The sequence below is a fragment of the Carassius auratus genome, chromosome 15, assembly GCF_003368295.1.
Source record: "Carassius auratus strain Wakin chromosome 15, ASM336829v1, whole genome shotgun sequence".
Taxonomy (NCBI): domain Eukaryota; kingdom Metazoa; phylum Chordata; class Actinopteri; order Cypriniformes; family Cyprinidae; genus Carassius; species Carassius auratus.
In genome coordinates, this window is record NC_039257.1 from 13,012,393 (window position 1) to 13,037,677 (window position 25,285).

The 25,285-nt window shown below is 38.2% G+C and overlaps 1 protein-coding gene across 4 annotated transcripts in view; it reads right to left on the reverse strand.

Annotated features, from left to right (window-relative positions):
• Nucleotides 1–25,285, reverse strand: part of LOC113115158 (roundabout homolog 2-like) — a 59,480-nt gene that overhangs the window by 26,873 nt on the left and 7,322 nt on the right. For all 4 annotated transcript variants that reach the window (XM_026282503.1, XM_026282502.1, XM_026282501.1 and 1 more), the window contains exons 2-6: nt 15,566–15,892; nt 3,627–3,784; nt 2,575–2,695; nt 2,349–2,487; nt 663–790 (exon numbers count right to left, since the gene is read on the reverse strand). In XM_026282503.1, the coding sequence (XP_026138288.1) occupies nt 663–790; nt 2,349–2,487; nt 2,575–2,695; nt 3,627–3,784; nt 15,566–15,892 (873 nt within the window). The remainder of the gene's footprint in view (nt 1–662; nt 791–2,348; nt 2,488–2,574; nt 2,696–3,626; nt 3,785–15,565; nt 15,893–25,285) is intronic.

Below are 25,285 nucleotides of genomic sequence, written 5' to 3' on the forward strand. Positions count from 1 at the left end.
CTTATTTTTAAATGTAGTTTTTGCATTACCTAGTTTGTCCACAAGGTGACAACACTGGCCTGGGCCGTTGTTTCACAGGTGAAAAATAAATGGAGACAAAACAAGAAGCAACTACCAGAAACCGCAACAACAACATATACATGCATGGATGAGTGCTGGCATGAGTTAGTTAAAAGATACACCCAAATTAAATGAGACAGCTTGTTTAAATAATTTCAATGACATTTGTATTGCTAGTAACTTCTGGAAATGAATAGTGCAGGCAATGGACAAGGATGAATCTTTCTAGCGCATGTGTCAAGCACCTGTGTTCACGCGCAATGGCAAATATTTTGAAAGGTATGTGTTTGGCTGAATGCATATCCAAAGTGCTTGCATCAGAACTGAGTCCTATATTTGGCCTTTAGAAGTCAGTTGGCTCTCTAGTCAATGAGGCAATGCACTAGAAAAGAGTTAACATTTAAGCTGCAACAGAGGAGCTGATAAATCGTTCCGTGTGACTTCACACAGATAAGACTGATTGCACCTGACATGTTCAAATGTTTGCGGTGAGGTCTGTTTAATGGAGATGAGTGGCAACATATGCATGAAGCTTCTTTTTATTCATATTTGATGTGCGCTGTGATGTGTGGTGTAAAAGGAGGAATGCCTGCGTGTCTTACCGTGGACCTGCAGCACGGCGGAGGCTTCGGTTTTGCCCACGCTGTTTTCTGTGACACACGTGTAAGTGCCCTCGTCCTCTGCTCTGACCCTTACCAGACGCAGGCTGTTGTCACCACGGATCTCAAATCTACTCGGCCGAGAAGGTGAAAAGAGACAGCGGTTGTCCGTGAGGAGAGCAGATTGAACAGTCATCACACATTCCTCCTACAGCCTGTCTACATCCTTCCACTCTCTGAGAGGACATTTCTGTGAGACTCCATCAAATATGCCACTGTACTGTGCCCCAAACTTTAGGAAACTCTAATTATATTTCATTCTTGGGGCTTTTGCCACTTTTTTTTTATTTGACAGTAGAAAGGAGACAGAAAACTATTTGGGAAGAGAATGGAAATAGGACCAAGATTCAAGTCAGTTCACTTGGTGGTCATCTTTCTAGTCCAACAGCTACAGTTATCTATTTGAATGGGAAAAGACTGAAATCTCTAAAATTGTTGGCTAAGAAATCTTTCATTTAAACAACATATGCCATACTGCCAATAAAACCTAATAAGTGTTGCTTCGTTAGCTCAAAACACAATACAATGTGATTTTCTTTTCCATTGCTATATTGAGCATTGCAGTTTCAGACATTTTTCTAAAAGTGGTCACTCTCCTTCTCTTCATACTGTCTCTGACATAATATAAGCCAGATTTGAACCTGAATCTCCCATATAAGCACTTACACTTGGCATGCACAACACCATACACCTCATACTGAATGCAAATGATTGTAATACATTTCCTAGCTAAAGATTTAATTTTGGAACAGAAATTAAGATATCTTTAATATTCTCTAATCATTTTCCACAAGCAATCAAGATTGCTTTATATCAGGGCTGCACAATATGTAAATCTATCAAAATGTTGCATATGTGCAAACTGCGAAATGCTTATTGCAATGGATGTAAGTTAACTGAATGATTTTAATACTTCAAAAAGTTTATAAAAATCTAAGTTGGCAGAGAATAAAAAAATTCTGAAAAGATGAGAAATTTTATTGCCAAAAAATGTGAAATGTGTGATTTTTTTTTTGTCATATCATTTTTAGTTTTTAAATGTTTAAATATAATCTAAATTACACATTTAAAGCATTATCGCATATAAGATTTTAAATCAATATTGTGCAGCCCTACTTCAAATGAATAAAAACCTAAATTAAATCTGTTCGTCTTATAAACATTGATCAGCAAACATACAAACAAATTCGTTAAACAGAAGCACAGTTAGACTGGCTGAATATCTTCGTGAACTTCTTGAATTGTCAAAGATTTAGTGTAGACTTTCAGGGGAGGGACAGAAATCAGTCAGGTTTCATTCAAAATATCTTCTTGTGTTCCGCCGAAAAAAAAATTAAGTCTTATGTGTTTGCAACAACACGAGGAAGAGTGAATGACAGAATTTTTTTTTTTGATGGGGTAAACTATCCCTTTAAGGTTCTGTTGTATAATGCTCTATTATGCAATAAACATTATTCCTCAGTTTGAGGTTTATTGTTTAAAGGGGCTTTTCTGCTTCTCTAACTCAACTATAACAGAATTAGGAAACTGATTTTCTAATCTGTCACTACATAAATGTCATTAAACTGGCATTTAAGCTCCATAAAGCTGCCGTAACAGCATCACAAATGTTTGTAAGCAGCGTCTTGCCTCCCCCGCGGTAGTTCCCCTTCGTCTCTGTTCCAGCGGACAGTCGGAGCCGGGTCTCCATGAACCTCGCACAAGAAGTCAACAGTCTCCTCAGCCAAAACGATCTGATTCACAGGTCTGCGGATGAACACTGGCCTTTCTGCTCCCACAGTCACACACATGACACATAGTGATTATTTTCACTCCTTTGTGAAACCAAAAAAATGAGCCAGAAAATTGGACTTACCAAACACAACGAGTTCTGCTGGATCGCTGTCTCTCTCGCCCACCATATTGGTGCCTACGCACACATACATGCCTGCGTCACTTTTCCGGGTGTGAGAAATCATCAGCTTACCACCACGCATCTGAAGAAGAAAAAATCACACACATCACTATATCATCGTACAACCTGATTTGATTCTTAAAAATGTTTTCACTATTTTCTTCAGTTAAGGTTCACTCAGTAATGTATTCCTCTTCAAAAACAAATCTCAGCTAACAAAAACTTTTATTAACTTATGAAAATTTTATTTCTGAATGTTGAATGAATTCAAAATGTTTTATATATATATGTATATTATATATATGTATATAATATATATATGTATATTAAACATTCCATGAATGTTTTCGTGGAAATGTTTTGAGAATATTAAAGACCCAATAACCCAGCAAGATCGTTCTATTAACATTACTGGAAGAATGTTTGTTTATAACTTTGAGAGAACCTTGCCAGTACGTTCCTTGTTAAATAAAATAATAATATTTCTTTTAAATATGTACTTTGGAAAAATAAGTTGACTGCCTAAGTTGATCGTAGTTCCATTTAGTTTCAATTGGTCTACAATGTACTTAAGCTTACGATGCTTTTGGGAAACGCAGTCATGGCTGTCTCCATATTGACCAAACATTTCTTTTTTCAGAAACCAGTATAATATTAGTTATTTTATTATACTGTGATAGTATTTATAGCTTTTATTTTTAGCTGTTATTTTTATATTTTCAGTTTTTGTCATTTTAAGTCCAGTATTTATATTTGTATTTTTCATTTTCTTTTAACAAAAAGAGTTTCAGTTTTAGCCATAACAACCCTGGGAACCAGCACAGCAGAAACATGGAATAATGCTAAGTGCACTTGGGAGTGATGTCATTGTTGGTAGAGAACAGGACGTGAGCAAGTGCGCTGATTTATGCTTCAATCGATGCTGGCTGCAGAGGGGTAGGGTGATGTCACCGCTGCACTACAACCTAATCATCGCTCCTGTGCCAACATTGCACTTTCTGCTATTGACTCACAGAGATCCTGCCGTCCTTGTCATTGACACGAACATTGTTCCTCTTCCAGGAAACGGTGGGCTCTGGGTGACCCCTGGGAGGGACACACTCCAACACAGCGGGCTCTCCTGCTGCCACCACCACATCATTGGGAGGCTGGCGGAAATCATCCCTGAGAACTATGGGAGATTGAGACAAGTGTTAGCTGTGCGCTGTGTTGTGTTTGTTCGGTATGTTTTCATCTGCTCCCCTGTGCGAGCTGTTTATTCATGGATCTTCATTGAGGAACTTGGGAATTGTGAGGCAGAGATGAATGAGGCGTCTTATCTTTGCTTTCTCACAGCTCCTGTCCTCAAATCTCCTGTGCTCCTTCCTGTATGTAATGCTTTGGCTTTCTCATCTTATCAATTATAAAGTGTTTTCATGACAACACATTCACATTTAAACACAGCTGAATAATTGACCACAGAAAAGAGGCATGACATGACTAGAGGTCTGCTCCAAAATCTTCTATTACACTATTACACAAAATCTTCTATTACACTACTGTTCAAAAGTTTGTAGTCAGAAGATACTTTTATATGAATATGAATAATATGAATGTAATGACAGTAAATATATTTACAAGGATCCTGTGATAATATACACTGGAGTAACGTCTAATTATAATCTAATCTAAACATCTAATAATGTCTAATCCTGTTACCACAGGAATAAATGAAATAAATTTGTTGAAATTAATTATAATTTTCCCTATAAAACTAGCTAAGTAGCATATATATAAATATACAACTGTACAGTTATAATAAATGATAATATATTTATAGCACCAACATAAACTGAATAAAATCAAAGCAAAAACACACCTGATGATCATTCTTTAATGATCATTTTGCAGAAGGACAGTTTAAATGTTATTTTTTGTGCAAAAGGTACATCGACATCCAATCAAAGTGGTTTGAATGCACCTGTCATCATTAATACAACTTCACAACTCATAAATATGAACCTCCCTGGCCTTGAACAAAACGTTAACAGACAGCTCACTAGGATTTGGAACACAACTTTAAAGTCTCGCAAAACAAAATCCAACAGGGAAGCCAATGCTGAAACTCTGCAGACGGCCAAATTCAACAATGGCTGGTTGTGCTGACCTTACTAAGCGCCAGTGTTAACGGTAAACAGAGTGAACTCTGCCCCCTTCTCTTTTCTATGCCTATACGCTTCACACTGAGAGCGAACGGCAGAATGCTACATTCCCCGCTGTCTGGCTTGGCAGGAAAAGTTACCCATAAATCCCCAGTGGTGATTGACAGATTAAAAATGCGACCCCTGCCCTATGGCAGCTGCCTCGGGGGGCCCTTTGAGTTTCCTACATCAAAGGGTGAACTCCTACGGTCTGTAGACTCTCACCAGTGGCTGCTACAGAGCCTCACACACACATACATGCATAAATGCCACTCATATTCTCCTCTCTGTGAAATATAAATGCATTTCGGTAATAACGCTCACCATTGTCCACAAATTAATCACCAATCTGACAGCCGCAATATCTTCCCGTCTTATCTCTTAACCACTTTGTGGATGAATTTTTTCGATTAACACCTCAATTATAAGGTGTAATCTCACCTGTCGTGCGCTGCAAATGAAATCATAGAATGTAAATACAATAATAAATACATTTCGCCATCGATTCATATTTATGATATGACCTCTGCAGCATTTCTGCTGCATTACCGAGCCCTAGCTACACCATCCCTTGGCAGACCTTTATAAATGCAATGGCTTGTGATAATTACTTATAAATATTCATTGAAATGTCATGTTATTGGTGAGTTCCAGAGTGCCGAGTGCTCCATTTTCTTTGTTAGTTAAACTCATGCTCATCTCCTGTCTATGAATATTCAGATATTTCAGGCTGGGACAAATGGTGCGGGTCTGTCTATGGACAGTAAGTGACTCACTTCAGAATCTGAAGTGGTCATCTGTCAGTCTTGGCACCCAACTTGACCATAACTAACTTTAACACTCCTCCATCGAACACAATCTGCCACATTCCTGTTCACGCAAACCTTCGTCACAATTTAGATTTTTAGTGGCAAATCAGTAGAGGCAATCGTTGTTGTGCCATGGTATTTTTGCATCCTGTTCACTATCTACTCGCAATCCAGTTTAACCAGGGGAGAATGTAATTAGCTCACTGTCATTCTTTTTAGCACAAACATGCATCCTTTCTATGCAAATTAAGCTGAATGGTTAGCCTTACTCACAAAACTTGAGTGCTAATTGTATGTTGAAATTAACTTTGGACAATTATTGCTCATAGTTTCAAAATGCCTAAATACTGATTTATTAATTGCTGACCTTTTCAATAAGAGACTCTGATCTCTTAGCAAGTTGCTAAGTTAACAGTCTCTTAAGGTCTGCTTAGCAACACAAAGCTACTGTAGGTGACTTGATGTTTTTCAATATTGAATGAAATACTCATTTTAAAGTCACACTTTTAAAGTGAAATATCCAAAGAGCGGTGCCAAAAACGCAATATAAATGTGAATCTACCAATGTTTTATTAGTTGGTTGTTACACAAATTATACCAACTAATTGCAATTGAGAATTTAATTGTCGGGTGAGTGGTGGTGGTAGGTTTGTTTTATAGCGTTTAAATTTTTTTTACCCCATACATTAAAGGGGGGGGGTGAAATGCTATTTCATGCATACTGAGTTTTTTACACTGTTAAAGATTTGGATTCCCATGCTAAACATGGACAAAGTTTAAAAAATTAAGTTGTACGTTTGAAGGAGTATTTTTGTTCCCAAAATACTCCTTCCGGTTTGTCACAAGTTTTGGAAAGTTTTTTTCGAGTATGGCTCTGTGTGACGTTAGATGGAGCGGAATTTCCTTATACTGGTCCTAGGGACATGTCTGCCGGAAGAGCGCGCGCTCCCGTATAGCAGAGCACTGAGAGGCTGAGCACAGACATTTCACTGATCAGAGCATTTCACTGATCAGAGCAAGAGCGTCGCGAAAAGTCACAAAAGAAGTGTGTTTTCAGATTACCAAAAAAAACGGTAATGTCACAGCTTCCACATGCTCTCAACGCAAAAGCCTACTGGCGCTCGTGATTCTTTAGCTCCGCCCACACGTCACGCCTCCAGCCGGTCGTGTTTTTTCCGGGAAAAATCGGTACAGACTATCTTTCTCTTATGAATATAATAAAACTAAATACTTTTTGGAGTTATGAAGGATGCAGTACTACTCTATATGTACTCAAGATTAACAGGATATTGAGTGAAAATGAGCATTTCACCCCCCCTTTAAACTCTACTCTGAACCTAACCCTATATGTTAACAAAAGCAAAAATGCTTTTGCTGAAGCAAACATGAAAATTTAGCTTGCTTCTACAAGGCTTTGAACAGTTTTATCATGACTCGTCCGGTTTCACATGACTTGTGCAGTTCTGTACCAGGTGAGCAACTGAGCAAGTTTACAATGTCAGAAAAGCAATAGGCTATTTATGGACCAGGGTTATGTGATGTGAATGTCAAAACAAATAAGTTTTACAAATCCCTCACCATGGTAAAAATGTTAAGGTTCTAACGTAGTGTTTTCCGCCCCTGTAAATATAAATAGTGTAAAAAAGGAACAAAAGTTGTTGGCGTTTTACTGCCACTAGTGTTGATTTCAGCTGGTAACTGCAGTAAACTTGTAAAAATGGAGGTAGAGGCATGTTTTTTCAATGATTATTTCATTAAAATTCATAAATTGACTTTTTTTCATACAAAACATAGTAATAAAACAATAAGTGCCTGCAACCGAAAGCCAATTAGATAACAGATTTGACATTTAGTTGAAAATGCTATTAACCCAACAAATAAATTCATCCCCCAAAGGCACTTTTTTTTTTTTAACCAACTGACTATGAAATTATTCACTTGTCCTTTTCCCCCGTTGGCCTATAAGATCTGCTGACTCCATCCACCATTGTCTGTCATTTTTAAATGAGCATCCACTCATTCCCTCGGGCCTCTCTATCCCTAGCATATAAAAGCATGTTTTTACAAGAGAAAGAGTCCAGATGTTGCAGAAAAGTGCCCAACTGACCAACGGCACACCCAATACATACTGTACATCTGCCCCATTCCACAAAAGCCATCTCACCTGGTGGACACCCTCCAATCAATGCAGATCTGATGGCCACTCTGATAATGAAAGCTGACGCCGAGAGTGACTGATGGCCCCCAAACAGAAACATAACAAAATTGGTATAATACATATATGCATGCATGGGCTTGCAAATTGGCAGTGTGCATACATTCTCCATCCCCTGCAGTCCACTGTGGTGGCCCGTCACCTCCTGAACAGGATTTAACTCGCAGGAGGCATATGCACAAGCAAGGACAAGGACAGGCTGTTCCCAAACAGCCCACAGCATGTTGCATTTTTCAGGAGGTGAAGCCATGTGTTATTCATGAGTGCTGGTTAAGAAAAGAGAGGGTAAAATAGTGTCACCGTTTACCTAGAGCTGGCCAGCCCGCACACAAAGCTCGTAAGTGCCCTCGGCGAAACCACATGCCTAGTTATGGGAAAGAATGATACACGCATGGCTCTGACAGGGTTCTTCCCTCTTGGCGGTGTGTTCGGGAAGCCATTCGTTCCCCCTCTCATCCTCTACACTTTATTATGGAGCACAAAAAAGGGAAAGCAATGTGATTTTTAATCATCTGTGAGGTGAGTGACATGAGCAGGGAGACTCATTAGCTACAGCTGAAAGCCTGAGTGGGTCACATGACGGGCACAAAAACATTACAGTCATTCTCTTAATTCTGCTTGGCTTCCTTCCACCGAGCAGACCGTGCACAGCAAAATCATCATCATCCCTTACATATGCTGTACAAGCCAATTACTTCAGCTGCTAAAATGATATATTGTAATAAATCAACATGAAATAGCAATAACTTATTCCTTATACATTGGCAGTCTCAAAATCCAGGAGCATGCTTTCTAAGACAGCATTCTGCATCCACAATGATTAAAAAAAAGGAGTTTTCAAATTAGAGGGTTGCAAATTGGTGCTCGGGGGTCTGCAGAAAATTGCTGAGGTCAAAAGTTAATTGTGAAAAGCACTTAATAAATCAGTTTGAATTAAACCCATTGTTTTTCTTCAGGTTTCTATATGTAACATTACAGCTGTATTATTGTTTTAGTTTCATTATTTATTTTATGTATTATTGTATATTGAATATTAGATGAAAAACTTCAAAATCTTAAAACTTAAGAGATTTTTAAATATAAATATGAACTAAATATAAAAATGTATTAAACAAACTAACAAAAAATCACAATGTACATAAGAAAATTATTAGTACTTAAAGTAAAATTAAAACTGAGAGTATAAAATTAAAGGTTCAAATATTAAATTCAAGTTCAAAATATTAATAAAAATTGTAATCCCACATAATTAACATGAAAATAGCACTGCAACACATGTAATATTTTAATAAATCTTTGCTTTATTATGATAGAAACATTGTATACAAACACACACACACACACACACACATACAATATACTATCTTTCCAGCATACAGTATGTATTGTTTTGACGAATACAATTTGCCTTAAAACAATATAAATGTAATATTACATATATATTTTTAGGGGACATTCCATAAGCATAATGATTTTTATACTGTACAAATTGTATTTTCTAACGCCCTACACCTAAAGTTACCCCTTACAGAAAACATAGTGCAGTTTTCGATTTTCCAAAAACTTAAAGGGATAGTTCACCCCAAAATTAAAATTATGTCATTAATGACTCACCCTCATGTCGTTCGAAACCTTTAAGACCTCCGTTTATCTCCGGAACACAGTTTAAGATATTTTAGATTTAGTCCGAGAGCTTTCTGTCCCTCCATTGAAGCTGTGTGTACGGTATACTGTCCATGCTCAGAAAGGTAATAAAAACATCATCAAAGTAGTCCATGTGACATCAGAGGGTCAGTTAGCATTAGTATTGTCTACTTTTCCAGGTCTGTTGTGAGAGAGAGTTCAAAACACTGCAGTTTAGTGATATCCAGTTCGCGAACGATTCAATCAATGTAACTGGATCTTCTTGAACCAGTTCACCAAATCAAACTGAATTGTTTGAAATGGTTCGCATTTCCAATAAGCATTAATCCACAAATGACTTGAGCTGTTAACTTTTTTAATGTGGATGACACTCCCTCGGAGTTCAAACGGAGGTTCCACGGGTTTGTAACGACATGAGTCATTAATGACATCATTTTCATTTTTGGGTGAACTATCTCTTTAATTATAAGCTTGTTTCCTCATGGGGACACAAAAAAGTATCCACAAAGACAAGGATTTTGGATATTGCCATCTTTGTGGGGACATTTGGTCCATAACTACACACACACACACACACACACACACACACACGCACACACACACACTCACACACACATCTCTTAAAAGCATAAAATGGACCAAACAGCCAATATATTTTAGTCTGTCTGCTCTCTTTTACATTACAGCTCAGGACAGTCACTTTTCATTTTCCTGAGTCATTAGTCACATAACGCATGTTTCCAGAAATGTGGTCTCTCTCCTGGTAGACCCCCTTTCAAGGTAGTTATTATGGTAGTTACTATGTTTTCTGACACAACCATTGCTTTCATAAATAAGTAACTAATCATTTGGGCTTCCCATGTTCATGAGTTCCTGTTAGATTGTTCCACATGTTTCCACACTGAAACCCCTGCAGTGAACACAGCCTAAACATATTCATCACCGCAGCAAAAAATGTTGAATTTATGATCACCGGTATTCCGACAACTCATGATTTTGAATTATAGGAGCAAAAGGACATTTCACAAGCTGAATCTCAGACAGGTCGGGCTCATTTGAAAAGGCCAGAAGTCTTTCTTCTCCGCCCCCCGTAGAGATCATGGAATGATGGTAAATGACAAGCCTGTTGGGATGTACATTATTAATAGCCCACCACTGACTCACAACGCGCTCTTTCTCCTTCTTTACACACGGCCGCTCATTTGCATCCCCCACTATGGAGACCCACACCACATTCGCCCGTTTGTGACTCAGACGTTGGTCTTAAAAGGGCAATCATTCTAACCTGAAGAATCTGTGTCGGGTTTGACAAGCGGCCATCTGTCGGTGTGTGTGTGTGTGTATGGGAGTGGGAGGAGACTTGTGAAATGTTTCAAGCTAACTGAAGCACTCCTACACTTTCAGCCTGATAATTACATGCAAAATTATGCAAACCGCTAACGTGTAATTATATGGTGGTGTATGAACGTGGATGTCGTTGTGAAGGGTTACGTCTGGCTGGGATTCTGACACACAGCTGGAAGTGTGTGTGGACTAGCCAGGATGTTGTTATTGTTCATTTCAGAGCCACATAAATGAATCCATCCCAGAGGTGGGCTTATCCCACGCTACGTTATTCCCCGTGTCGAGACTCAGCTAATCGACCCACCCAGAGAGACGCTGACTATGTTAATCTACACGTCTTTTGTGTTTACTTCCGTTTGGACTGATAAGATCCCATTCTACATCTCTTTCCGGCTTTTATGTGCTTCCTTGAACAATCAATAAAAGGACAGAAGTTGGCCGGAAATTGCAAAGCAACAGCTGAAAATATATCACATTTGACATGAAAACGACAAAGAGCATGGAAGATATGCAATATAAAATGTGATTGGTTATGTTCAACAACATTGTGCATGCAAGAAATCCCATAACAGCCCTTCAGAGGGTTTAGATAAGAGCGCATGGGGAAAGATGTATTAGGGAAAAGCTGCCACGGAGCATCATTACTTTATAATCCCACACTGGGTGAAAGAGGGACAGCTGGGTCTAGAGCCTTTTAAGCAAGTTTTATTTTTCATTTGTCCTACTTTATCTTAATCCAGGCTCAGGGAATGCGTCAGTTTGCTCCCCCAGACAGACTGCCACATTCAATGCTTTGAAATAGATACTGCTTTTCTCTTGTATAAAAGCTTCAACACAAAGCTGCTATTTTGAGAGAATACGTGAATGGATTTGCATTCAAGCTAAGAGCTAAATATCTACTTCTGCCAAAAAAAGAAAAAAAAAAGAAAGAAAAGAAATAACAGGCTCCACTAGTCGCACTTGCTATTTGTCATTCTGCCATTATGACAAGCGTCAGATTAAGCAGTGGTCCTGTGGCACACTGTACATATGTTAGGTGGATAATACTGTATCCCCCAATATACTGCAGTCTAGCATTGCATGGATTAATATATATTAGTGTAAGACCCAGATTCAGGCTTCTCTTACTGATGAACACTTTAATATTACAGAACGACACTGGCTTTTCATAAAATGCACAAATCTTTTTGTTTGTCAAAGACCTTGAATTTCAAGAGCAACAAAAGCGTTGAATTTAAAGAGCGATTTACTTGCTATGGCTGTTTAAACCTTGGTGAATAAAGTCGCTTTTAACATTTTCTTGAAAAAAAAAAGTGAATGGATGCTTGAAACTCCCTGCTGTAAACACAGGCTTTTGTCCAAAGACGCATATGTCAGAACATTTGCTGAATTTGAATCAGTTTCTTCTCAACTCTTCTCAAAGTATGCGTGCATTGTCATGTGACCAACACTTTCTTTGTATTGTCAGCCATTTATGCATAAGATTTCTCCATGACATTGGACAAAAAAGTAAGTCTGAATTCTTGATATTTTAACTGACAATAATGATTTTGATTGAAATATAGCTGAAATAAAATATAAATATTAAAGGGATAGTTCAGCCAAAAATAAAAATTACCCCATGATTTACTTCTCCTCAAACCATCCTAGGTGTATACAGTATGGCTTTCTTCTTTCAGATGAATACAGTCAAAGCTTTATAAAAAAATGTCCTGGCCCTTCCAAACATTATATGGGCATTATATTATATTATGGGGTTCGAGCTTTTGAAGCACAATAAACTGCATCCATCCATCATAAAAAATTCTCCACATGGCTCCAGGGGGTTAATAAAGACCTTTTGAAGTGAATTGATGCATTTATATAAGAAGAATATCCATATTTACAACTTTATCAACTATAATCGCTAGCTTGCCCTAACTGTCATACAGATGTTCATAAGAGAGGGGCGTTTCAGTGGATGATGTAGGACGTAGGCGTAGCGAGCTTCAGAAGGCCTTTATTATCCCCCCGGAGTCTTCTGGAGTGCTTTTTATGATGATGGATGCAGTATTTTTGGCTTCAAAATCTTAAACCTCATTCACTGTCGCAGCTTGGAAGAGCCAGGACAGTTTTTAATATAACTCAGATTTGAATTTGTCTGAAAGAAGAAAGTCATATACACCTAGGATGGCTTGAGGGTGAGTAAATCATGAGGTCATTTTCATATTGGGGGGGAACTGTCCCTTTAAATTGAAATAAAATAAATAAAATAAAAAATAAACAAAAAATTTAAACATACTATATACTTACTTAACATATTAAAACATACTATAGCATAATATAACTAACACTAAAATATATTTTTTTCCAAAAGTATGACTTACTTTCTTCTGTGAAACACAATATAGATTTTTCACATAGTTTTCCTTGGTGAAAAATGCTTGGTGAAAAGTGTGCACATATCAAGCCAAAACTAATCTTTTTCCAAAAATTTCTCTCTCCCGGGACATTCACGACTCGACTAGAACAGTTAATCACATCACACGTGTGCCTAATACTGAAAAACACGAGTGATTCACCAACAAACAAGCACAGAGTGAGCATTTCAGAGCTCAACAACTCTCCGTGTTTACGAGTCCCATAAGCTGAAATATCGAACAGATGGGCACAGCCGCATAAGACTTGTCGTGGCAAAAACTGCTCACTTATCACAAACAGGCTGATCCCATGTATACAATCACATTTTTTTTCCACCTCAATCCGATTGCTGCTTTAATCTGAGCTGCGGGACTAGACGAGGTCTCAGAGATGTGTGAAGGATTGCTCGCCCTCACCCCTGCCTCTTCACCTGTTGTACCCCTCAGGATCCTCCGTCTTCATGAACCATCCGCTCTGCCCTTATGCCGCAGTCACGCTGGAAACGGTCCAGCTCTAATTAGCACATTAATCACTGCTGAGGAGAAGATATAGCCGGCGGTGAGCCGGGTCTCCTGGTGTATGACCCGAGTCTCATCTTCCACAAGGACGAGCACTTAATTCACGAGCATCGTGCAGCACGAGCTAATATCCAACCTGATTTGAGGCTCGCAGGAGTGCTGAGTGTGAGTCTATATGGACTCTAGAGAGAAAAAAAACGATTCCTTTCTTTTTCTGGCTTTAAGCGTACATAATAAATCATCTTGTAAGGCTTGCTTAGACGACATATTTTTCAATGCGGTAATTATGACTTGGATTTAAAGGCCACGTAGCATCATTCAGCAAATCTTGTGACTGAAAAACCCCCCACGTTTTAATGAATAGTGATATAATGAGATTTAGGTCTTGAAGAACGGCACTACAATCGCCTAGTATTCCCCTTCCTGCTATTTATACATGGCCAAAAATATCAAATGCTATTTGGGAGTGTGAGTATGCAGACTTCAGGCTAAGAACTACCGCCGAGTGCATGATTGCAAATCATTTTCACCCAGCATGCTCTGCTCCTCAGCGTCCTCTGGGATAGTAAGCAAAAGTCTGTAATGGCTCTAAGGGCTTGACTCTCCCTCGGCAGTTAACGATGTCTATTTTAAGAGCTCATTTCGTTTCAAATGGGGAAACACTTTAATCATTTCTTTCTGCGTGCTGGTAGATGCATCAAATCTGACATTGGCCTTCTGACATTTACATCAGATCATTAACTAACAATGAGCCATATATTTGTTAACAGTGTTGGGGAGTAACTAGTTACATGCAACGGGATTACATGATTTAATCTCAAAATAAATCTAACTGTAATAATACTTATGAAAACGTTACTGATTACAAAGGGGGTTACACCTTAATATTTTCTGTACAAAGCAAGAATATGGTGAATAATATTGATTTGTTGCTTTGCCTGTTTTTGATGTGCACAATGCCTCCTGCCATTTAAAGGCCGTTTAGTAAAGCAATGCTATTCTGATGGTTTTGATTGCTTCTCAATTAAATCTGAGCTGAAAGCTTTAGGCTACAAACTGTCTAAGAGTTGCCACCCTGGCGAGTGATACAAATGTGTTCCAGTGTTTTAAAAGTGCATTCCAGTGCGGTGCTTTAAAATTTAATTATTATAATCTTGATTCAAGTTTGTTCAATTTAGTTTGTTAAACCTTCATTCATCTTAACATTACCATCTTAACAACATCAGTCAATAAAAATAGTTCATGTTAGTTCAGGTCCATTAAATGCTTGAATTTAAAATCAAAATGTAAAATAAAATGTATTAGTAAATACTGAAATTAACATAGATATTAATAAGTATGTTTCAGTGTAAGTTCAAGTTAACCAGCAAAACAAAAAAACATGAATAAAATATTTAAATAAAATATGGAACCATTTAATAAATGTGTATTGCAAAAGATGCAGCTTGTATAGAAAGAAAGGGGATGGTCGTGTGGAAAACAGGCACCAGGAAATAGCTGCTTAGTGTTTTAATGAGCAAACTTTCGGGAATCTAATTAGCTGCATTCCAATTATAATCAGCAAACTTCCTAATCCAGTTTCTTCTGGCGGTGGAGCTGTATATGGTGACGTTCCTGTGCCAGAGGGCTGGATTACAGCTGAGCCAAAGGCCCAGAGTGCAGTCACACAGCAGGAGGACACTGCCACAAACAGACAAAAAAACTCACCAGCAGCCTGCCACAAAGAACCCGTCAAACAAAACCTCAGGCCATGTCTGAGAGGGATAGATTACTTTTATTTCATCATAGCTACGCTTCACCCAGAATCACTAAGCATGGTGGAATTCATCAGAAGGTACTTACTGGCTACTTCCAGCGAGGCGTTTCTGCTAACGGCCTCTCCTAGGTAATTACGGGCAACGCAAGTGTAAACTCCCTCATCAGGTTTGCTGCGGCGTCCGTGAACGATGCGCAGGAAGAAAAGGGAGCCGCTGGGCAAAAGCATGCGGTGAGACCGAGGGTCATCCTTATCGGTTTCAACGTGCTCGCCGTCTTTATACCACTCCACTGTGGGCATGGGTCGACCCTCTGCCTTGCAGTTCAGGGTGGCCGGCTCACCCTTTGACACGATCAGATCAGAGGGATCCTCCACTATCCTGGGGGGAACATCATCCAGACGTGGGCGGGACCCTGTGAGGAATCAGCATTGAAGGTTAAAAGCATCTGGCTAAAGGCATCTGGTGGATGCAATGTATATCGGTGCCAGAAATTTACTTTTCCAGTAAGCAGTTATATTAGTCCCCTGAGATTGTAAGGGCAATTTTCTGAATTACTGTACCTTATTAAAAGTATTTGTGTTGTCCTTCATGTCTAATACTTAAATTAAGTCAATCAATCAAAGTGCTAAAAGCAGTTACCAATAAAATGTTATCAAAATCAACGTAAGTATGAAAAGTGGAATCATTATCTTACACCCCAAAACATTTAGTCATTAGTTCATCGTATAAGTTGACAATGCAAAATGGTTGCATGAAAAAATACTTTCTACACATTTCTATTAGACATTTTGTAAATTCGCCATGAATTGTGCAGATGAATCTTGACTTTCACTAATGAAGAGAATGATCAGCTAATGATAAAACAGTTTGATGACATTTCGACCATTCTTCTGCTTTTGGTCAGGTTGAAGCCAGCGTTCATTACGTTGTGAGATGGTTCACTTGATTCCAATTCCACGTTGCATTGCAAGGAAGATATTCGTTGTGATATAGATGAGAATCTGTGGGCTGACAGACTGGCACATCAGGAGGTGTAGACAGACTGCAGTTCTTCATACAGTGTTACATGCAAAAGCAAAGTTCTGGTGTTTCCTGTTTTTGCCTTATAAGTTTGTATTTTTGCCTTTGTGTCCAAATTTCATTTTCTTTTTTCTATCACAATGAAATTTTTTTTTTTTTTGTCAGAGCATTAGTTAACTGTGAATCCTATCCCTATCCTATCTCTTTCAATCAGTATCCCACATACAGTAATGTGTAAATTTGTATTTTTCAAATGGATATGTGGTGAAAATAAGAAGTGCAGCCTTCTGCATTTCAATACAGTATCGGTTCTTGTGTCATTGTTCACAAACAATATCAAGTCAAAATGCTAAGTCATGTTGTCAATATACCAGTGCACTCTGTTAGTATTACCTGAAATAATCTATAAACCGTTTGGATGACAGTTACTGTATTGAAATCATGAAATGTAGAAGGATGCACTTCTTATGCATGCCATATATCCATTTCAAAAGAACAAATTTATAAACTACTGAATGTAAGTAATGTATGGATTGAAAGGGGTAAGATTCTAGATAGGATTCACAGTTACCCTTTTTACTAGTAAGAAAAAAACATATTGCAACTTTACTGTGATATAGAAAAGAAAAGGATATATGAGCACACAGGTGAAAATACAAAATTACAAAGGCAAACAAAGGAAACCCACCATAGCCTTTGTGAGGCCATGATTGACAGCATGGTCCACAGTGACCCTTGTTTCATCTGATATGCGCCTATGTCCTATGCCTCTTCTGTCTTTTCTTGTGTTTTTTCTCTGTACCCTTCCACCATGCATCCTTACTCCTATTCCTCCTTTCAGCTGTTGATCCAGTCATTTCCTGGATGTTCATCGAATGTCAGAATTTTTAACTAGGGTGGTGTCCTCTGTCTATGTTTCCAATACAAGGTCCATGAGATGCACCTTTGAGCTATTTCAGAGAACCGGTTTATAACTGGCTCTTCATTAGTGAAAGCCAAGATTCACCTGCACAATTCATGGCAAATTTACAAAAAGTCTAATTGAAATGTGTAGAAAATATGCTTGACAGTTTATGAAAACTAGATCAACCAGTTTGCATTTACAGTTTTTCTCAGCTTTGGTGCATTTCTCACATCACTATTTACATTTGCACAACAGTTAGTTCAACCTCCACAACATTTAGTCATTTGTGCACATCATAGTAGCAGTTTCTCATTCCTTCGAACAAATTGCAAATGCTTTTGGACATGCATCAATTGATTTCATACTCACTGCTGTTTTATAACATTATCATTTGCTTATGTTATGTGAATCAAATCTAACTATACTTGTGAATGCTGAATAGTCATTTCATATAAAACTAATAGTCCTCATTTCATTGCTTGAGTCATTACATACAAAAATGTTGAACTAGTTGTCAAAATCTGTCAAGCTAATTTTAAACATTTTTTTAAATCTTTTTTTTTCTTCCTGAAAATGTCTCCTAAATTACAGTTTTTTTCAGTCGCTAACAAGCATTTGTCCAAGCAGTTGTCACATTTTCAAAACTCTAAACACAATTAGCACAGCATCTGTCTATTGTGGCCATACCATTCACACATTTCATGTCGTTTTCACACAATATGGAGTCATTGAACACATTTCCACAATGCTTACATTCTCTGAACAGACAAGCTATACCTCCCAACAAAATTATGGATCGTTTTTGTAGTATTTACAAATGTTATCACACAACATCCCACAATAGCAAAAACAATGTTCCAAACCTTAGATACAGTATAAAAACCTCTGCTTCTGCAATGATATCAGTTCAAAAACAATATATCTTAGCTGATTTATGTTTTGTAAATTGGGCCAACCACAACTGATTCCAATCTGGCTTAGACTCAATGGCAGGGGTTATTTTTTCTATTACATTGACACTTATACAATAAAGGGAGGACTTTGAAGAGTGATATTTTTGGAAACAGAAAAGACAAACACTGTAATGTATGGACGAGGAAGAGTAAGAGCAAGGGGCCCAGGGAGAAGAGCAGGCCCAGTGAGAGGAGCAGGAGCACTGAGAGGAGCAGGAGCACTGAGAGGTGCAGTGAGAGGAGCAGTGAGAGGAGCAGGAGCAGTGAGAGGAGCAGGAGCACTGAGAGGTGCAGTGAGAGGAGCAGTGAGAGGAGCATGAGCAGTGAGAGGAGCAGTGAGAGGAGCAGTGAGAGGAGCAGGAGCAGTGAGAGGATCAGTGAGAGATGCAGGAGCAGTGAGAGGAGCAGTGAGAGGAACAGGAGCAGTGAGAGGAGCAGGAGCAGTGAGGTGCAGTGAGAGGAGCAGGAGCAGTGAGAGGAGCAGTGAGAGGAGCAGTGAGAGGAGCATGAGCAGTGAGAGGAGCAGTGAGAGGAGCAGGAGCAGTGAGAGGATCAGTGAGAGATGCAGGAGCAGTGAGAGGAGCAGTGAGAGGAACAGGAGCAGTGAAAGGTGCAGGAGCAGTGAGAGGATCAGTGAGAGATGCAGGAGCAGTGAGAGGAGCAGTGAGAGGAACAGGAGCAGTGAGAGGAGCAGGAGCAGTGAGGTGCAGTGAGAGGAGCAGGAGCAGTGAGAGGAGCAGTGAGAGGAGCATGAGCAGTGAGAGGAGCAGTGAGAGGAGCATGAGCAGTGAGAGGAGCAGTGAGTGATTGTTTTTATCCCCCCCCCCCCTTTTTTATTCTGGCCTTTTTGCTGTTGTTGTTTTTTTTGTTCAGAATGCTCTTATGTGTTTCATGGATATTTTGTTCACTGTAAGCAATACTGTCAAACCTTTTCTGTTCTATCATACCGTGTTTCTACTGTACCTCCTGCAGTAAGCAGTAAAGGAAAAAAATAGCTTTTTACTGGAATGCTTGAATGTGAACATTACTGTACATTTGGACATGCAGTTCCTAACCAAGAAATTTAGTGTAAAACAGTGAATTGCATGTTTTGCATGCAAATACCTGTAAAACTGAGACGGAAAAGTCTATGCAGTTTTAGTAATGTCAACAATAGCCAGTATTTTGAAACCTGGTGTACTTTGATTGACTGCATGTACCTTGTGAGGTGAAAACAAGTGTTATTCTTTGACAGAATAATTTAATTTTGAATCAGATTTCCAGTGTTTTGGTAAAGTTGGTGTGGGCAGAGAAAGATGTGTTCTATTTTGAAATGAAGATTTAGTATATATTTAACAAAATGTGTTTTTGAGAAGGAAATTATCCATTTGGCCAATTGTGTTTTGTAGGTGTGAGTCTGTGTTAAGAGTTTAGAAAAAGTATCTGAAGTATGGTTAAGCGCTTGTTAGCGATTGAAAAAAACTGTAAACAATTTCTCTCAGGTGAATCTCAACTTTCACTGATGAGAAGGGGTGTGTGAAGCCTCTGCTGACTTCTTTAAGACACTTTTTACAGGGGTCTAAGGGGAGACCATCGGACCAATTGAGGAGTTTTTCTCTTCCTGGAGGTGGAAAGTATATGACCAGCATCCACATACCCAAATGGCCCTGCTAGCGGCCATGGATGTAGCATGTGATGACATCACAGCAGAGTCCTGCAGAGGGTGGATTCGCCACTCGAGGAGATACTTTCCTCACTGCATTTCAAGAGATGATATTCGCTGTGATGTAGATGAAATTATGTGGCCAGACAGAGAGGAACGTCTGGATGTGCATGCATGATTACAGTACTATGTATGTTGTATGTTCAGTTCCAATACGTACTGCAATATTGTTTACAGTTGTGCACAGCACAGCTCTACCCAAATGGAGTTTATGTTTGTTGTAAATAAGGGACTATTCTTTTGCACAAAAAAAATTGAATCGCAAAGAGCATATGAAGTAAACATGTGAAACATACATATTTACTGTCTTGTACTCAGTTACCTCACTAAATACAGTAATGAGTAACTTTACTGTATTTTTCACATAGCTGTGCAAATAGTATATAGTGCTGTCTTGAGCATTTTTAAGTAGTAACCAAAGCGACTGAGAAAAACTATGACTTATACGATAAACTAATGACTAGATGTTTTGAGGGGTAAGACTATTGCACAGAGAACTACACAATCAGTTGCATGAATGTGGCAAAGTAATCACAACTTGTTCAAAAGAACGAGAAACTGCTTTTTTGATGTGCACAAGTGACTAGATGATGTGGAGGTTGAACAAGTAGTTTTGAGAATTTCATTTCTGATTTGAGAAATGCACCAAAGTGACCAAAGCATTTGGACTATCTTGTTTGTGAACAATGATACAAGGACTTTTCATTCTGATGGCACTGGTATGTTCATTGACATAAATACTTGCTTTTGAGAGATGAACTAATGATTCTGAGCAAGTTACAGGCTTTTACAGGTTATGGATTTTCTGGTGCTGTTTATAGGAATTGTTTTAAGAAATGCACATACTTCTTTGCAAGTATTAAGTATGATTCGAGAAATGCACCAAAGCGACTAAGAAGAACTGTATTTGCAACAGTGGTTGATTTTACAGATTTAGTTTAACTGTACAAGGCCATTTTAAGATATTTGAAAAAGTTAACTGTAAAATGTAATGTGAAAGTCAGTTCATTTTATTTTCACTGAAAGATGAGGCAGAGAAGAATCAGTGGTTAAACTCACAGCAGTACAGCCCCAATCTTTTTTGTGTTCCGTCATTTTATTGCCAATTGCATCTTTAATCTCGGAGAGTTTAATGCAGTATTCACAGAACACTTGCTCTTGAAATACTGCTCAGTACCCAGTTTATTTGGACCAGCTGGCTCCACTGAATCACAACCTGTCAGTATGATAAATAATAGATGTCTGTACTTTCTATTAAGCATTCAAAATGTGGAACTACTATGGAAATGGCCCTATTGTTTTCAACACACTCTGTATGTGGTAGACCAATCACAACAGAGTGAACCATCTGACCAATCAGAGCAGAGTACACTCACAGAGAAGAGGGTTTAGAAAGACAGAATCTTAGAACTGCTTCAAATGAATCGTAAAATGCATTAAATGCATATTATGAGAAAACCTAAGCATTTTTTGACCTTGCATGCCACATAATCTTATTGTAGGAGGCTCCCAAAACAATATTAGGAACCTTAAAAATGGCAAAATAGGGGCATTTTAAATTTAAGGGGGGTTGTTTTGTTCGCTTTTGCCCCAAACCCCCATTAATTCCTGACCCTAATTTTGTATATTGAAAATACAGGATAATCTTTAGTATACTGAAATTAGATATCAGAGCTATCTGTGGACATACAGAGGGAATGTTAATGGCATCTTTATAGTAAATAAATACTATTTCACAAAAACAGGCAGTTAAACCTAATTATACATAAACTTTAAAACAAAACAAAAAAATAAAAATGGTGGTGAGCTGAGGTGGCTAAAGAACAGGGTTAGTCACCAAAAAGTTGCTGCTTCAATCTTCATGTGAACAAGTTTGACCTGGGTTGCTCTAAGAGTAAGCTGCTTTGTTAATCATTTCTGATAAATGACAGTATAGGTGCATTCCAGTTATGGGCCATATGTAGTATATACAGTTAACAAAAAAAAACAAAAACATTTTGCACCCAGATAATACACAAAATGAACTGAACTGTGGGATGTTACTACTGCAGTTTTGTTTTAGTTATCCAAATAGTATCCCCCGGTGTCTAAGGTGGTTTGACCCTGATTTAATTGGCTCTGAGCATAAACAAAGCATGACTGAAATTACCTAACACTTGTGTGGAACCACTGTAATTACATTTCTATCAAAAATATTGTGAAATAAAAACTTCTGTAACAAAGTGCCTGGGGTGCACCATTCAACCACACACCTATAGCCTTCACCAGCATCAATCAAAGGATGGAATGAGGGGCGAGAGGCTTTTAATGGCCAGTGGGAAAGGGAGCCGGGGATGAACCACTCAAAGGCTGATGACTCAGCACCTATTAAGCTTTCAGCCCAGAGAGCCAGACGAAATCAGTGCAAAGTTAAAAGAAGCTGACATTAAGGCTGAGTCTAGCATGGCTGCGGCTGTTGAATGAGGCTCCAAATCTCACCGCCCATTAGTGCTGAATTCTGCTCTATCCTGGGCTACAGAACTTACAAAGAGGGTTTCTTCTTTGGGCTTTTATGAGGCAGAATACTTACAGTGTAAGGTACTGTGGTGGCCATGTGTTGGGTTTTACTTGATGTTAAAAGAGAGTAAAATTTCAACAGTTGGTGTGTGTGCGTGCTGCGACTAAATAACAGCCTCTACAGAATGAAGGCGAAAACTTAATTTGTCTAAAAGCACTCCAGTGGAAGAAAACAGCCCTTAAAACGCATAAGGTGTTTTTCTTGGTGAAACTAAATTCATTGAAGTTACTAATGACTTTCATAAAAACCCGGTCATAGAACACCTTAATAGTTCATCAGCCTCCTGCTGCACATTACACTCAGCATAAGTATGTTTCCATCCGTTTCCAGCAGTTGAGATTATAACTCCACACTTCTCAGAGGCATCATCATTTTTAAAATCATGGCAAGCTAATTGGCTAATTGTGAGAGAATGAAAGGAATGAATAAAAGCCTTTGCTTTTCACTCCCATCACACATGAAAAGCTATGCCTGATTTGAAAGGATAATTATCTGTCAGTGATTTCATGGTGTACACAGCCGCCGCTTCCTTTGGAAAATGTGAATGAGAGGTATAAGACCACATTAACAGGTTCATATCTTACTGGAAAGAAGGTTACATATGTGCAACAGTGAACCAAATTAGTCCCACAGCATAATCAAGTGAAAAAGCACTCAAAGAAGGTTCTGTCACGCAGTCACACATAGCGCTGTAAAATATTTATGCACGAAACTCGAGAAAAACATGAGAAATATGTGGGAGCTTCTAATTCGCGCAGTATCTCTCAGTGGTAGATTCCCTGAGTAGTGGATATAAATGGGTATTGCTGGGTTTCTGGATACATATTATGAACGTCCTTGAATCCAAAAATGTGGAAAGTTTGGCGTCCAAATTAGGAGAAATGGGAGCTGGGAGAAAAGCAGTGTAGTATGCCGGTGAATCACCAATGAGATGAAAATGAAATAAGCAAATAAACATGCGCATTTGCAGTTCAAGTGCAAGAAATAATTCAAATGAACTGAAATAAGTTCATACAACTATCATTGTTAACTAGAAAAGATTCTCAAGACAAACTTTACTAGTTTGTTTAAAGTCTTGTTTGAACAATAGAACAATCAATTGACAGAAAGAACAATAGATTAGAATGATAGATTAAACATTTACTAGAATAATGGATAGATGGTACTATAGATAATGAAAATGATACACAGAACATTAGACAGAACGATAGATAGATAGATAGATAGATAGATAGATAGATAGATAGATAGATAGATAGATAGATAGATAGATAGATAGATAGATAGATAGATAGATAGATAGATAGATAGATAGATAGATAGATAGATAGAAAACAATAGAATAATAGATAGAACGACAGATAGAAAATGATGGATGGATATAACAATAGGGTAATAGTTAGAATTAGGGATAGATAGAAGGGTAGAAAGATAGACTGAATGAGAGAAAGAACGATATGAAAATAGATAAATAGAACAATAGATAGATAGATAGAATGTTAAGTAGAACATTAGAAAAAAATGCATGGATGGATGGAGGAGTGGTTAGATGGATACGACGTTTTCTAGAACAATAGATAGGACGTTTGATAGAATGATAGGCAAAATGTTACAATAACCTTTTAAACGTCTGAATGGATGGATGAATGAACACAGCAGGGTCAAGTGTCTTCCAGCTGAAATAATGTTGACATAAGTTATATTTAGTGTATGTCCACAAGCTATGGCATTATGTAATGCATTACAGTAATTAATATTTACAAATATTAGAAATGCATGCTTCACCCTCTTTTTCCTTAGGGCTTAAATGCACAATCACTAAAGCTAACACGTTTTGCAAACAGTGACCGGAAACCTTGTGCCCAGTCGATTTTTCAAAGCTATTTGCTTCAAACATATTCGAAAAAACAGCATCAACCTGGCTCTCTGGGATCAGTAATGATCTAATGTCTTTTTTACTCAACAGACGTAGTTACTAATGGGCGCACGGGTGCATACTGGTGTACACTGATCAAAGAACAAAACAAAATAGTCGTTCATGAAAGAGATCTGCTGGTATGATTCCTAGACCCATTATTACGCCAGGCACAACGCTTTTCACAGTGCCGCAAAAACTGTTCTTATCAGCTAACTGTGACAGCTTACATCTCTGCTGGCTGATCCATCTCAGCCCATTTGTCATCATTTCAAAAACGCCATTATCTCTGTCAACCCCATTCAGCCTCTCGTAGTTGGCCATATGCCCTAACCTGACTGCAACTGCTAAGTAACACAAACTGAACAGCTTTTGTTTTGTCAGTTCTCAGACCTTTTACGTTAATGACAGCTGCGGGAGATTTTGCAGTCTGCAGTTTTCTGGTAATAAATATAAACACAAACACACCCACATTCCCCCTATTTAAGGAACAAGCGCATTTACTTATGAAAATTAAATCTGGAATACCTATTTGCTAAGTGAAAAGCAGTAAGCCGAATGAATCATTGGTCTATAAAAAAAATAAGCAAAGCTGATGTGATATTACTGTAAATGGTGTCAACATGTCTCAGAATAATCATTGGATTAAATAGATAAGAACGACAGATAAAATGATAGATAAAACAATTACTAGAGTAATGGATAGATAGGTAGATTGATAGATAGATAGAGAGGACGATAGATAGATAGATAG